We start from the raw sequence: 15034 nt of genomic DNA on the forward strand, positions 1-15034 counted from the left end.
AGTGTGAATACATGCTGTGGTGAGGAACCTGCTGGTAATTATGACCTGTGTGTAGTTCCCCATGGCTCCTCAAGCTTCCCTTCACCTCTTCCAGCTTTCCAGCCGCGTTATCTTCGGTGCTGTACCCCTTCTTCGACTTCTCACTTCTAAATCAGCTAATTGGGTGCAGGCAAACTGGTAGTATTTCCTGTTGGAGGTGGTGTAAGCTTAGCTGTGATGGACGTGCTGCTGCTGCCTTAAACTCAAAGCAGTCCAGTGGAAGCCAGAAAAGGCGTCTTTGCCAAATGGACTGAACATATTCAAAAATGTATTTTAAGAAATTGTGAATCAATTTTTAATCCCAGAAAATAATTCTATCTTTTCTGATGTGAATAGCACTTCTGGCTCATAATTGTGTAATTTAAGCTGAGAAGGAGGAGCGGTTGTGTGTCAGTCAGAAAGTGGGGGGGTTGATGCTTGAGCGTGACACTGCAGTCCAAGTTGGGCCTGTAATATGCTCTGTGCTCGATGAGTGAGTGAGTGTGTGTGTGTGTGTGTGTGTGTGTGTGTGTCTTTGTAAATGTGGTTTGTTGCTTCAAAGTGCTTTGACGGGTCAACAAGACCAGGAAAGCGCTGCATAAATGCAGCCCATGTGCCATTTATTTGGCTACTTGAAGTTGAATTGATTGTCACTTCTTTTAATCGAGTACTTGGTACTGGTTGTTGTTTATTTCCACATTTAAAGAGATTAACTGTGGGGCAGAGGTATATATTCTGAAATTCTGCCATGAGCACACAGAGCTACACTATCTTGGACTGTGTTGAATGACGATGATCATTCAGTCATTTTCATCTCTGCAATTTCAAATCAAGGGATATACTGTAGTTCATCCACTCACCAATAAGCTGAGTTCTAATGTGTGAGAATTATTGAATGAATCAGAAGTAAGTTTCATGACTGTGTTGGAATAAAGCTACTGTTATTACACGGCTGCGACATAAACTACCAACCTTGGGGAGTTGTCCTCTGCTATGATTGGATTTGCCTGTTCTTTGTTTCACTTTGTTCATGAAAACCTTTCATCTGAATACATGCTCTTTAGCTCCTGCAGCTGTAATTTGTGACAGTTTGAGCTACTCCTCACACACCTTTTCACACTGAGGCATACAGTAGATGCAGCAATGAGCAGAATTTGGACTTTTTTTCTAAAATCAAAGAAATAAAAGCAAATAAAATGACTCTATTTTCAGATGGGAGAAAACACCCTGTTCTGTGTTGGTGAAGCTCCACACTGCAATTATAGTACCATGATCACTTGTGGAAATGACAGTCCTGGACATTTGGAGGCAATCTCTGTTAGAGACACAAAAGAAGGCATAAAAACACCCCACAGAGAGAGAAAGTAAAGGAAGGAGAATGATTTAGATAGAGGAGTTGGTGCATAGAGGGTGACAAAGTTAAAGGGGTTGGAGTAGGGGAGGTAATGGGAGGAGGGTGAGAGTGACAGGAAGAGGGGAGCTGTTAGAACGATAGGGAGGCTGTGCAGCAGGTAGAGACACGAGACGAGATAAAGAAGAAATCATTCAGTCAATCAGCCCAGGCCATGGTCCAATCATCAGATCTCATCTGTTTTCAAGAGCAATTCTGCCTTTTATTGAGCTGTTGTGTCTCAACCTTAACCCATGCAGTGCCACCTGCATGTGGTTCTGACATCACCCAGCTCTGTGCATCAGGCACAAAGTGAATCACTTTTACCTGACACTGGCTGCTTTCCTGAGCATGCACACTTTGGTTTTTCCCTCAAAGAGAAATATTCTTTTTTTTTTAATTCATTTATTATCAGTATGCAATTCACTCATGCCCTATCATGTAGTTGAACTGGATAGTACTTTATTCATCCCATAATGGGGGAGTTATTTTGCAACAAAAAAAAATCCAAACCATTGTTATGAAAATAAAAAAATAAAAGTTATTGTGCAGCATAGCTGAATTAGCCTTTTACTGAAGAAAATAGTAGTGTTTGATGGCTGGTTGTGATTGTGCAGCCTTCACAGAAGGCTTCACAGAGGGCTGCAGAGCAGACTGCACCCTCCAGCACAGTCTGTTAGAAGATGTGCAACATCCTGGTGCACACGTTGAATGGCCTAAGCTTCCTTAAGGAGATCAGTGTTGAAGACAGCCTCATGTCTCATTTCCAGTAGGGGGGTTAGAGCGGGTCGTCCAATAACCAGAAGGTCAGTGGTTCGATTCCCACTCTGGCCGCCAAGATAGATTGGTGGACTGACAGCTGGAGGGGAGGCAGGCAGGCCACCTCGTGGCCACGGCTTAGGTGGCCTTGAGCAAGGCACCCTTACCCCATGAGTGCTGTGATTGGCTGCCCACCGCTCCAGTGGATGGCATCAGTCTCCATGTGTACAGCACATTTCATGTACAGAACAATTCAAAGTGCTTCACATAAAATAAAAGCATTGCAGCAGGGAGTGGAAGAAGCATTAAAAATACATAAAAGAATATAAAGAGGAAGAAATAAAATAATTAAAATGAATTTTAAAAACAAGCAACAGTTTAGATAAATTAAAATATATCGTGCAGATTTCATACATAGACACATGAGAACAGAAATGTCTTTAACCTGGATTTAAAAATGTCTCCATTTGGTGAAAGTTTAATCTCCACTGGCAGTTTGTTCCACTTGTTTGCAGCATAACAGCTAAATGCTGCTTCTCCATGTTTAGTCTGGACTCTGGACTGGACCAGCTGACCTGAGTCCTTGGATCTAAGAGCTCTGCTGGGTTTATATTCTCTGAACATATCACAGATGTATTTAGGTCCTAAACCGTTCTGGGATTTGTAAACCATCAGCAGGCTTTTAAAATCTATTCTGTGACTGACTGTATAGGCTAAGACTGTGTGGGAATGCTTTAATGTGGCTTGTTGTGTAAAAGTGCTTTGTGCGAGACAAGAAAAACAATATATATATATAAGTACAGTTTTATTTTCTGCCGCTTCTTTCATGGAGTGAATTAAAAGCTCTGGAGAAATGAAAGACCATGATCCTCACTGTGCTGCCTGCTTTGTCCAGATGAGAGCAGGAAGCAGATAAGAGGATGGCATCTTCATCCCCAACCACAGGGCAATAAACAAACTGTAGTGGGTCCTGAGAGCTGCTCACTTGCCGACTGTGGGGAACTAATAGTCTCTCCGGGGCTTTCATGATGTGGGATGTTAGGGTAACTGGGATGTAGTCACTGAGGGCAGATGGATGAGATTGTTTAGGTACCAGAACAAGGCAGGATATCTTCCACAGCACTGGGTTAAATGGGTGCTGAGGGATCTCAGTGTTCAGCACAGGCCCTCAGGACCCTGGAGCTGGCACTATTTAGACCTCGAGTCTCTCTGGCTGCCACTGAACCTGACTGCTGGACACAGAAGGTAGAGGTTTCAGTATGTCCTGCTTTGGGGACGTGGGAGATGTTAGTTCTAAACGCATACAGCCGGTATGTGTTTAGATCCATGACTCAGGTGACACTGTAGAGATGTCATAGGAAAACTGCCTGTCCAGGGGGAGTGTGAGGTCTGTGATGCTGGAGGCAGCGGAGGGGAGCGCTGAGCATTGCTTCCATCCAGACTTCCATCAGTCTGACGGCCCTTTTCTTTGAGGCTTGTGATCTTTTTCATCCCTGACCACACAAGTTTATTTTGCAGCTCTTTCCTGTAAACCTCATTGCTCTCTCTTGTCTTCTTTTTCAGCTGTTTCCGTAAACTCCTCATCAACTCCCTGTCTCCCTCCATTAAGCTTTCCTATTAATGTTCAAAAGTTTTCTCAGATCACTGGCCATCTAGGGATGATTATCGGTGAAGTATGTCACTCAGTGGGGTCACATGGCACTGAAAGGATCGGATTATTGGCTAAATTACAATCAGACTGAGTTATTAAGTGCATGTAGACACCTTAATCTGACTAAGAACTGGATCGGATCAGATTATTGGCTAAATTACAATCAGAGTTATTAAAGGTGGGGTCTGAGATCTTGGAAAAACAGTTACTGCAAGCTATATTTTTGAAAATACACAACCTTGCCTCTCCCTTCAGCCCACCCCTCGAAACCACGCCTTCAAAACACATGAACGAGTCACGAGTCTGTGAACGCGCAGGGGGGAGGGGGGCTGACAATTGATTGGCGTGTCAGAATCCAATAGAAGTAACTCTCATCATTACTTCTATTGGTCAGACATTTCCTCTTGCTACACCCTCTACAATGGACTAAAAGATTTCGTTTTTTTTTTTCAAACATTCTATTTTAGTGGGTGCAATGGGGTCGTGAGGAGGTTTTCAGACAATATGATAAAAAATGCTCCAAACAACATCACAGACCCCACCTTTAAGTGCATGTAGACACCTTAATCTGACAGGAAACTGGATCGGATCGAGTTACTCGTGATCGGATTAAGACCCCGAGATAACTGGGTTGAAAGTCACACTAAACCGGCTTGAAGCACGTGGTGAATCAGACTTTGCGTTCTGCTCATGCTCCAGATGTTTTCCCGGGGTCGTGACCCGGAAGTCAAAGGAGACGATATTCCTGTTGTTGTCGCCGTCAGAAAGAAAGAAACAACGCGATGGAGAATGCTCCGTTGGGCATCGAGTTTGTGCAACAAGCAGCTCATCACAGACCAAATGTAGAGGGACGTAGCTTCATCTGGCTCTGCGTTCTCCATCTTTCTCCAATGCCTGAGTTTGTTGTTGTTGTTGGTGGTGAAGAGGTCAACAGGAAGTGGCTCTATTAGCAACAGCTGGAATGGGTACAGCACCACCTATCATACCGGGGTATGACACGCTTTGTGCCTCTGATCCTATTCATTCACCGCCATATATCCAAGGAGAATTACCCTTGCTCAGCTCATTCTTATTGTAATTTAGCCAATAATCCGATCCTTTCAGAGCCATGTGACCGCACTGAGTGTCTTTGTGAGGATGATAGTTGGCTCACAGAGGTCGATAAAGCCGATTATACACTCATTCAGTGTCGTCTTCTCCATGTTGCTCACAGAGTGCCTTTCATTCTGTAGACTCAAAGCACCACTTCAGAGTTTGTTCAGCTTCCTGAGAAAACCATCCTGTTTTTTAGTGGGTGCATATGTGGTGGAGGTGAGAAGAACTCAGTCAGCTGCTTCCATGTTTAAACACATGTCTTCCACTGGCATGGTAGTTCATCATAGCAGATATTAAAACATGTCAGGAGAAATGACTTCAGCAGCATAGCTTCAAAAGCTTCAGTGCAGAAAAATCCGTGTTCAGCTGCAAAGGAAAATCTCAACAAAATACAAAAATACAAAATGATACGAGGTGCTGCAGGATGCTGATTATCTGGCGGTGCTTTTTACAATTTTAGGTGAAAAATGTGAAAAATGTATTTTTCATGTAGATATACCAATTACTAAATGTGATATTTTTAAGGTGGTTTGTAATAGAACTTATGTTTTTGTGAGTCTCCATAGTTTTATCTATTCATCTCCATGCTACTTTCATATAAATCCAAACTAATTTAGGCCAGTGCAGATAAAGTTTCCTCATCCTTTACTACTGTTTGTATCTGTGTCTCCCTCAGATGTCAGCAGAAAGGTCAGTGGTGAAGTCAATAAGCCTGCCTATGGGTGTCAGGTGACCATCCAGTCAGAGAAGGAGAAACAAATGATGAAAATCTACCGACGAGAAGAAAAGAAAGAAAGGAAGAGAGGCAAAGGAACTGAGGATGGCGACTCTTCAGAGGCTGTCATGACCTTTGACCCAAGAGAGATGAGAGCCCAGCGGTATATCATCTCCAAACTTTCTCTTTCTTTTTTGTGTTCTTTTTCTTTGTTCTCTGCCTGTGGTCTAAGACAACAAACCAAACAAGCTCCTGCATTTTTCATGACATGAAACCAAAAGAAAAACATGCATCACAAAAAGAACGCTACAAGAGCAACATCAAAATAAGCAGAAATACAGGGACTTTGCAGCTCGTCACAATCTTTTCACGTGGAGGATTCTTCAGAAAGTTTAATTTCAGGGGATGGGAAAAAAAGGGCCAATGATCTGTTTAATTAAAAACTGAGCATGGTGAAATCCACTGCTGTGAGGAAGAACAGATTAGTGGAGAGGTAAGCCACTTTTGGAAGGAACATGATACCTCATGTCTGCATCTTCCTTTTAGTCATCCATGAATGCTGCTGTTTATTTTTAAGGCCCAACATTGGATGAGAATGATGGTTTACATTTAATAAAATTGGATCTATATGTAACATGCAAATTTGTATTGTTTGAAGCACATTAAAATGACAGTTTTTTTTTTTTAATTTGCTCTTGTAGTCCTTTGTAAAGGTTGAATGTAAATTGTACCTCTTGCATTTTTACAGAGAGCAGGCCCTGCTGACTGCACGTTGTGACCCCGTCTTCAGCAGGGAAAGAGTGTATGAACGAATCCGATATCCTAATGTCTACGACTGCTATGCAGAGGCAACAAAAGCACCTGCCTTCATCGGGGGGGCCAGGGTAAATATCTACTTTAGTCCGCTTCTTGTGTCCCAAACAAAGGTGTTAAACGTGGAAGAAATGTTCAGAAGCCCCACATTTCATTCCTCAGTTGAGGAGATGCTGGGACTCCTTTTCATTCTTCAACAACCAGGTACTTTCTCATGGTCCCTTTTTGGAAATATGCTCTTCAGGGAATGTACATGCACCCAGGCCAACATTTCAAACAAAGGAGCAATGCACTGGAGCTCATTGTTCTGGGGGAAGTCATCACACTTTAATACAAATATTATAAAGCATTTTACTGTCAAGGTAATACATCTTCAAACCCACACAACCGAAGAAAAAAGCACTCCTAACCTTGACTCACATTGAATGTTGACTCCCTGTGTCCCACTGCACAGCACAGCAACATATTTCTGTTTCTGCATTGCTTTTGATAGAGAAAGGACAGTCATTTCATTGTGCTCCGTTAAACTGGGCCATTACATGCTGTGCCTCAGATTTAATATATGTTCAAAGCAAGCATCCGCCAGATTTCCAAATCTATCTGTGACTGAAGGTCCTACTGAATATCTGTGTTCTTACTTGGCAGGTCTGAGTTTTTGCTGTCTTTTGTGTGTGACATTCAGATCCTGCTGCCCGAGGGGATCCGCAGAGAGAACAATAAGATGTATGAGGAGGTGGAGATCCCACCCAATGAACCTATGCCTATAGGCTTTGAAGAGAAGCCTGTCTACATCTCTGAACTAGATGAGGTTGGTGCCTACAAACTCTGTGTCGGTGTGTGCACACTAGAGAATGTCATTTCTGAAGTTAAGTTGGGTTAGCCAAACAATGGGCCTCATGCAAGAACATTTTCGTATTTTTATTCTAAATTTCTCTCACTTTTTTTGTAAGAAGGTCTCGTACGAACACGCCACGTCAGATTCAACAAGCGCTCTTAAAGGGGAACTCCGGGGCATTTGAAGTGCATTTCCATTGCTAGAGGTTGTCAAATACTGATAGTAGGACACAGACAGGTGCAAATCTGCGCTCCCTGTGTGGAGATCGTGCTGTTCGCTCAGCCTGTCATGCGAGGCTAATACGTGGTGGCTAAGGGGCAAGCGCTAACCCTTCCACGTAAAACAACAACTTGCACACTGCAGAAACGTCACACCACTTTATAAACCATCCGACAATAAAGTCACAAGCCTTACCATCAAAACCATATGCATGGTTCTCACATTACTGGCATGGGGACGTTACAAAACAACTTTATAAACAGCATGTAACTCACCGGGTAGTTGTACGCTCGCGCATGTGAAAGCCCAAAAGAGTCGATGGACAATAATCCCATATACAAAACAATTATCTTCTCTAGAAAAACTGTGTTCAAGTATTTAAAACATTACAACAATATTACTGGGCATGTATTGTTGTAATGTTTTAAATACTTGAACGCAGTTTTTTTTCTCTCTGGAGTTGTGGCTCCAACAAGCTGCATATTTGCAGCAGCACAGTCCTTGGCAGTCTTAATCGCGATGTCAGCCATTCGTCTGTCTCCACACGCTCTCTTCCAAGAGCCTGACGCGCCAAGGCATCCAAAAGTAGCAAGTCAGCCGCTGGTTACACTTCCCATTGACCTTGTTATATACAGTTTCAAATGAACCTTCAATTAGTGCACAATTTAAGTCAAACAGAATAATGTCAGCATAATTATGGGGTATAATGTATATATTTATTTATGTTTGCTTCAAAGTAATTAAATATACAATCCATTAGTCAAGCAAACGTGATTTGAATAACAGCGGACTACTTTGTGACACTCCCTTGTCTGTGGGGTGGTGGAATTGCCAATCTGCAGTAAACAAAGCAGACTTCATCACCGCTTATGCCAACCACCTGTCACTAAACAAACGGCTGGGAGTTGTCAACCAACATAAATAAATCAGGAAAGCCTCAGATTTTGACTCGCACCAGATGAAAATGTCAGAGCTATCCATTCACCATTGGAACTCTGGATGAAGGCTGAACAGCTCTTCCTGTGCCCGCCTTGTTTAATTTAAGTCAAACACAATAATGTCAGCATCATTATGGGGCATAATGTATATATTTATTTATGTTTGCTTGATTGGAATAACAGCGGACTATTTTAGGAAACTCCTACGACAGGTCTGGATCACTCGTAAATTTTGTTCGTACCTGAAAGAAAACGTAAAATAGGAAAAGATTGGTGAATGCGCAAGTTCTCTTAAATCACTCGTACGCACGACTTAAGAACAAATCTGTGCGTACGAACGGTTCTTGCATGAGGCCCAATGAGCTCTCCACTCAGACTAGTCTTAGTAGCTTTAGAAGCAGCCTTTAACTCCGGACCAGTCTATAGATGGAACTATGGTCATATAACGTAGTGTCATGCTGAAAAGAATCTCAGATTAGCTTGACATATCTTTTTATTGTTTGAACCTTTCACATGTCCAGAAAGAATCATTTCAGAAGCACTAAGAGATGACATCTTACCCTGAGTCTGAAAGTTTAGGTGGAGCAAAGCTAGTTGTTCTCCCATTTTCTTTCTACCAGAGCATAAATGCTATACAATTAGATACCATGCAAAAACAGCAGGAATGAAGGCCCTCTCTGCCTTACAGGGAGTGTATTTATTGCTTCCCCCCTTATGAGTGGGGCCGTTGCAGTGCTGCGCTCACAGAACTGAGAAGAGTCCACTTGGTAATGTTGAAAACTTGAGCCTCAAGACAAAACTCTTATCTGAGCTTTTTAAAAGAGAGTAATGACACTAAGCTCAAATAAACCAACCCATCCCCCACATGGAGGGAGGACGAGCCCGCCTGGCCTGCCCCGCCCCACTCCATGCAGGGAGGGCCTCCCTTTACAGGGGGCCTCCTTTTACAGGGGGCTTCCCTTTACAGAGGTCCTCCCTTTACAGGGGGCTTCCCTTTACAGAGGTCCTCCCTTTACAGAGGGCTTCCCTTTACAGGGGGCTTCCCTTTACAGAGGGCTTCCCTTTACAGGGGGCTTCCCTTTACAGGGGGCTTCCCTTTACAGAGGGCCTCCCTTTACAGGGGGCCTCCCTTTACAGAGGGCTTCCCTGTACAGAGGGCCTCCCTTTACAGGGGGCTTCCCTTTACAAAGGGCTTCCCTTTACAGAGGGCCTCCCTTTACAGAAGGCCTCCCTTTACAGAGGGCCTCCCTTTACAGGGGGCTTCCCTTTACAAAGGGCTTCCCTTTACAGGGGGCTTCCCTTTACAAAGGGCCTCCCTTTACAGGGGGCTTCCCTTTACAGAGGGCTTCCCTTTACAAAGGGCCTACCTTTACAGGGGGCTTCCCTTTACAGAGGGCTTCCCTTTACAGGGGGCTTCCCTTTACAAAGGGCCTCCCTTTACAGAGGTCTTCCCTTTACAGGGGGCCTCCCTTTACAGAAGGCCTCCCTTTACAGGGGGCTTCCCTTTACAGGGGGCTTCCCTCTACAAAGGGCTTCCCTTTACAGGGGGCTTCCCTTTACAGGGGGCCTCCCTTTACAGAGGGCTTCCCTTTACAGGGGGCTTCCCTTTACAGAGGGCTTCCCTTTACAGAGGGCTTCCCTTTACAGGGGGCCTCCCTTTACAGAGGGCTTCCCTTTACAGGGGGCCTCCCTTTACAAAGGGCCTCCCTTTACAGAGGTCTTCCCTTTACAGAGGGCTTCCCTTTAGAGAGGGCTTCCCTTTACAGGGGGCCTCCCTTTACAGAGGGCCTCCCTTTACAGGGGGCTTCCCTTTACAGAGGGCCTCCCTTTACAGATGGCCTCCCTTTACAGAGGGCTTCCCTTTACAAAGGGCCTCCCTTTACAGATGGCCTCCCTTTACCGAGGGCTTCCCTTTACAAAGGGCCTCCCTTTACAGGGGGCTTCCCTTTACAAAGGGCCTCCCTTTACAGATGGCCTCCCTTTACAGGGGGCTTCCCTTTACAAAGGGCCTCCCTTTACAGATGGCCTCCCTTTACAGAGGGCTTCCCTTTACAGGGGGCCTCCCTTTACAGAGGGCTTCCCTTTACAGAGGGCCTCCCTTTACAGAGGGCCTCCCTTTACAGAGGGCTTCCCTTTACAGAGGGCCTCCCTTTACAGAGGGCTTCCCTTTACAGAGGGCTTCCCTTTACAGAGGGCCTCCCTTTACAGAGGGCTTCCCTTTACAGAGGGCCTCCCTTTACAGAGGGCTTCCCTTTACAGAGGGCTTCCCTTTACAGAGGGCTTCCCTTTACAGGGGGCTCTGAAGTAATTTGCAACTTATTTCTCCAGTTTGTTGTGCTTCTTTTGTTCCCAAATATTTCTTCCCAGTATTTTACTCCCGTTCCTCGCCTACTTAGTTTAGCATGCTGAAGCTGTTTGTCACTCACTGCAAGGAAACTCCCAACTTTCTAAATAAATGAGAAAATAAATTAAAAAAACCCGTGTATCTAAAAGCCCCATAAACTGAGTGAAAATTCTTTTTAATTCGTCACAGCACACTGGCTCCATACGTGTTCAAATGTATTGATCAGTCATGAAATTTGGCTGCTTTTGGAGCCAGAGAGCCACAATCCTTCATCTAATGATCAGTACCTCATTACAATTGTTGCTATACTATACGTTTCTGCTTGATATGAGTGTAAATGAATGCACATTAATGAACATGTCAATGCTGTTTCTTGCCTGGGGAGGACCCTCCTGTTGCCATGATAGTGTTTTTGCTTTGCTGCAGTTTTCTTGTGGATGCTTTGGTCACCGTTCACTTTAATACCCCTCCCCAAGCTTTCCCTTCAGAATGCTGCATTTTAAAGAAAAGCTTTGTGTTATGTACTTCAACTAACAGTAGTTACAATGGTGTGTCTAAGTGTTGTAAATAAAATTCCTCTTATCTTCTATCTCAGTACACAGAGAACTGGGGAAACAGCGTCCAGTTGAGCAATGTCCCTTCTTAATAGAAATGCTGTAGCTCTCAGCCAGCTGTCCAGCAACACAATGACATGTCAGTCTGCCTGACATCTTGACTGACAAACCCACATCTCCACTGGTACATACATTGTCCCCGGCTTCCAAAAGGCTTTACCTAAAGGTGTTCTATTAGAAAAGCAGCAGAGGTTGAGTTTGCTCTGCTCCTTTGGGAGGAGAGTAACTTCAGTCAGTACAGTTCACACACAATGTTGTCTTTTAAAGGCTTTGCAGCTAACCTGTCTGCTGAAGTGGGCTTTGTAATCCATCATTACCACACTGCAAGTGAAAATGCAGGACTTCCAAAGGTCATCCCCTCCTCTCTGAGTTTGGCCTTTTGTTTAGAAAGATGCTAAAGCAGAACACCTGTGAATCTCTAAAGCATTTAGTCACACTTCAGGAGACTAGTGTAACTGTTCACCTCTCTTAATCTGCCTGTCACTCATACTAATGGACATCATAATAAAAAGGACTCAGCTTCAGTGCGTGTGTGTGTAATTGGGTATCTGTGGAAGAAAGTGTGCATGTGTCTTTTGCCATGCCAAATTGAAAAATGAATGGTTTAATCCCATGGACACCATTGCTCTTGTTGTTTTCACAGTTAATGATAGTGGCTCAGGTGTGCATGAGTATTTGCACTGAGAGGTCTCCTCAATGCCTGTCAGTTTCAATTCTCATCATGATTGTCTTTGAGGACTTGGCCACTGATTTATCAATTAGTGACGGGGGTTTTGTGTAAATAGCATTCAGTGAATGTCAGTGCTCATGTCAGCGGTTTCCTGTTTTAGACCTGTTGCTTCTACTTGCTGGTGTTTCCAGTTTTCAGAAAAACATGCTGAAAGTAGCTGTGGCTCCCGTTACCGATCCCTGCATTCCCTACGATGTGTTCATTCTTGGGTGAGATTGTGTGTGGTTTAAAGTGTGTGTGTGTGTGTGTGTGTGTGTGTGTGTGTGTGAATAGGTGAATGTGGCTTCTGCTCAACAAAAAAGTACTACCTACATAGTCTATTTTTCAGCGTTGAGGCGTTTTTTCAGGAAACATGTTGGGTATGCTTATTCCCCCGAGCCTCTGGCTGCAGAGCAGGTGAGCTTCATCACTGTCCTTCAGTAAACACACTTTAAATGTAAGAAACCTGAAGAAAAACCCAAGGAACCTTTTTGGACAAACACATAGGAATGACCCGACCAGTCTCGCTGGTTTGGTATAGCTAGTTTTTGTCCTGAAGCTGGATAGTTGAAGGGAAAATGAAAGAAATGTCTGTTGTCAGAGAAGTTTCTTTGGTTAGATTAGTGTTTGTTGGCGGTGATATATTCAGACACTAGAGATTTCTTATGCATACTTTTCTTGTAATGTGTAAAGAAAGGTGGATGTAAATTCTCTGAGGCTACATCTGTCTTCGTATCTCATTAAGCTAATTGGATGCTTATGATTCCCCCACTCCACTCTTCTCCTCATGGAAGGGGTAAGGACAGACACGAGGAGAGAGGAAGGGAGGTGAGGCCCTTAATAAAGTGAGACATCTCAGAGAGTGTGATTTTAAGCTGATGTCCATTAAATATGACATGGCACAGCTGCATGCTCTATCTATTGTTTTGTTGCAGTCTGCTGCTTTATTTAGATATTTCTGTCAGATAGGCTCTTTATGTGACAAAGTAGAAATGTGCTTGTAATTCATTATACAGTGTAGGATTAAGGTGTAAAGGGCACAGCATGCTCGCTGCGATGGCTCGCGCGAGCTGATGACGTCACGGTTTCGTGCCGGCCATTTATAGTGGCGCAGTGACACAGAGGCGCTGCTACGTGAAGGTTACCGCTAACTACTCTACAACCACGAAAGTGGAGAAGAAAACAATGCCCCACAGCACTGTCATCAGTGATGCTTCTGCTTAGAACCTTACCGGCGAAAAGGCGGCGAAAGAGAAAGATTCCTGACACAACAGCTGATGAGCCTGCAGAAGTTGAAATTTCTATAGGTGTGTTCCCACCATTATAGTCTGATATAGTATTTAGAATACTATTATAGGACTTTTAAGTGTATTGTGTTACCCTTTCTTTGTTTGTTTGTTATGAAAAAGTGCGCTTCAGTGCACACACTTGGGAATTATCGTTACCTTTCAGGATGCAGTAATAATGATAATAATAATAATAATAATAATAATAATAATAGATCGGTTTTATACAGCGCTAATACTCAAAGACGCTTGCAGAGAATGAAACAACAGCAAATTCCTTACTACATCATTTATTTACAAAGCCTGAGCCTTTTTTCCAGTTGGTCCATCCGGTTTGTCGTCTCCGCGCACAACAACGCGCCGCGCCGCCTTTTCATGGCGCACACCAGGCCAGAAACGTCATTTTGACGTCACGCACCAAACATTCGTTTGGGAAGGATTTCCATTCCTCAGGCAGGAGGACCGGGATAGGAGGGGAGGTGGGTGAAATTAGACAAATGAGATGAGTCTTGTGTCTTCTTTTACTTTATAAAAGGCTCATTTCTCTTTTTTTTCTCACGAGCTTGTTCATATTTGAAAGTTCCTGTGTAAATGATATAGACTGATATGGAACCTCCTTTGCTGAGCAATGTGAACGATCTGCAGTCAAGTAGCAACTCTATTTATTATGTTAAGTCTGGGCAACTCCAGAACAAAGTGCCTCACTTCTCTGAAGCCCCAGCACACAATGCCTAATAAGTCTTTAGGTGCAGTTCGGAGTGCTTTGAAAGGCAGACTGAAAAGTCCGATGCTTCCGCTCCTTCTCCTTTAGACGGAGTGCTGATTGTCATTTATTGAAAGCTGTAATGGGAAACAGGGGTGTGCGAGCCTCAGTATGCCTTTAATAGGACTTCAAAACATTAAAAGTGGTGAATTTATTAGGGTGCTTTTTAACTAATGAATCAGGATGTAGCTCTTGTCACTGTGGTAAAAGCCTTCCTAATTCATCCAAATAGATATGTTACTGAGTGTGTTGTGAGAGCAAGTGCCACTCTTTCGTAGCACTGATGAATCCCACATGCACAGAAACCATTACTTTTGCTTGCTGATGGACTCAAATGTAGATAAAGGTTCTGAAAAACAACCGGAGCTCCTATAAACTAGGCTGCTCGTTGAAAGGAATCCACTCAGGATCCACACATACTGACAAATGACACATTCTCTCAAGGAAACGCTCTTGAGAGGGTGAAGGATTGAGGAACGCAGAGAGTCGTTGTGTGTGAGTTCCTTGAAAGGGATAAGTATTGATTACCTCCTCTTGGCACTTCAAGATTGTGTTTTGTGGCTCATTTTGATAGATTTTTATTTTAAACAGCAACATTTCCTTAAATTCTTACTCCTTGGATTTCCCTCTGTCCAACATCAGGCTGTCTGGGAAAAATGTACATCTCAAGCCAGAGAAGTGCCAGTGCCGGAGAGTTCTGGATCTTCACCTATCAGTCAATATTGCATATGTAGCACAGAAAGTGTGTGGCCAAGGCTGAAGGCTGTTCAAAGACTAGCTACACAAAAATCTGTAACCATTTTATGATAGAATATCTTAGTCATGAGAGTAGCTCCATTTGAACCCTAACCAAGCTATATTATTCTCTAAAGGCAGCGAGAAACT

General features: G+C 43.6%; 1 protein-coding gene across 2 annotated transcripts in view; it reads left to right on the plus strand.

Moving 5' to 3' along the window:
* ascc3 (activating signal cointegrator 1 complex subunit 3) overlaps positions 1-15034 on the plus strand; it is a 210634-nt gene that overhangs the window by 36235 nt on the left and 159365 nt on the right. Inside the window, exons 3-5 of one of the 2 annotated variants that reach the window (XM_075464657.1) lie at positions 5590-5791; positions 6377-6512; positions 7124-7249. In XM_075464657.1, coding sequence (XP_075320772.1) covers positions 5590-5791; positions 6377-6512; positions 7124-7249 — 464 coding nt within the window. Of the gene's footprint in view, positions 1-5589; positions 5792-6376; positions 6513-7123; positions 7250-15034 lie in introns of those variants that run through there. The other variant, XM_075464658.1, reaches the window with a different exon arrangement.

Source organism: Odontesthes bonariensis, chromosome 5 (assembly GCF_027942865.1).
Source record: "Odontesthes bonariensis isolate fOdoBon6 chromosome 5, fOdoBon6.hap1, whole genome shotgun sequence".
In the NCBI taxonomy this organism is placed as follows: Eukaryota; Metazoa; Chordata; class Actinopteri; order Atheriniformes; family Atherinopsidae; genus Odontesthes; species Odontesthes bonariensis.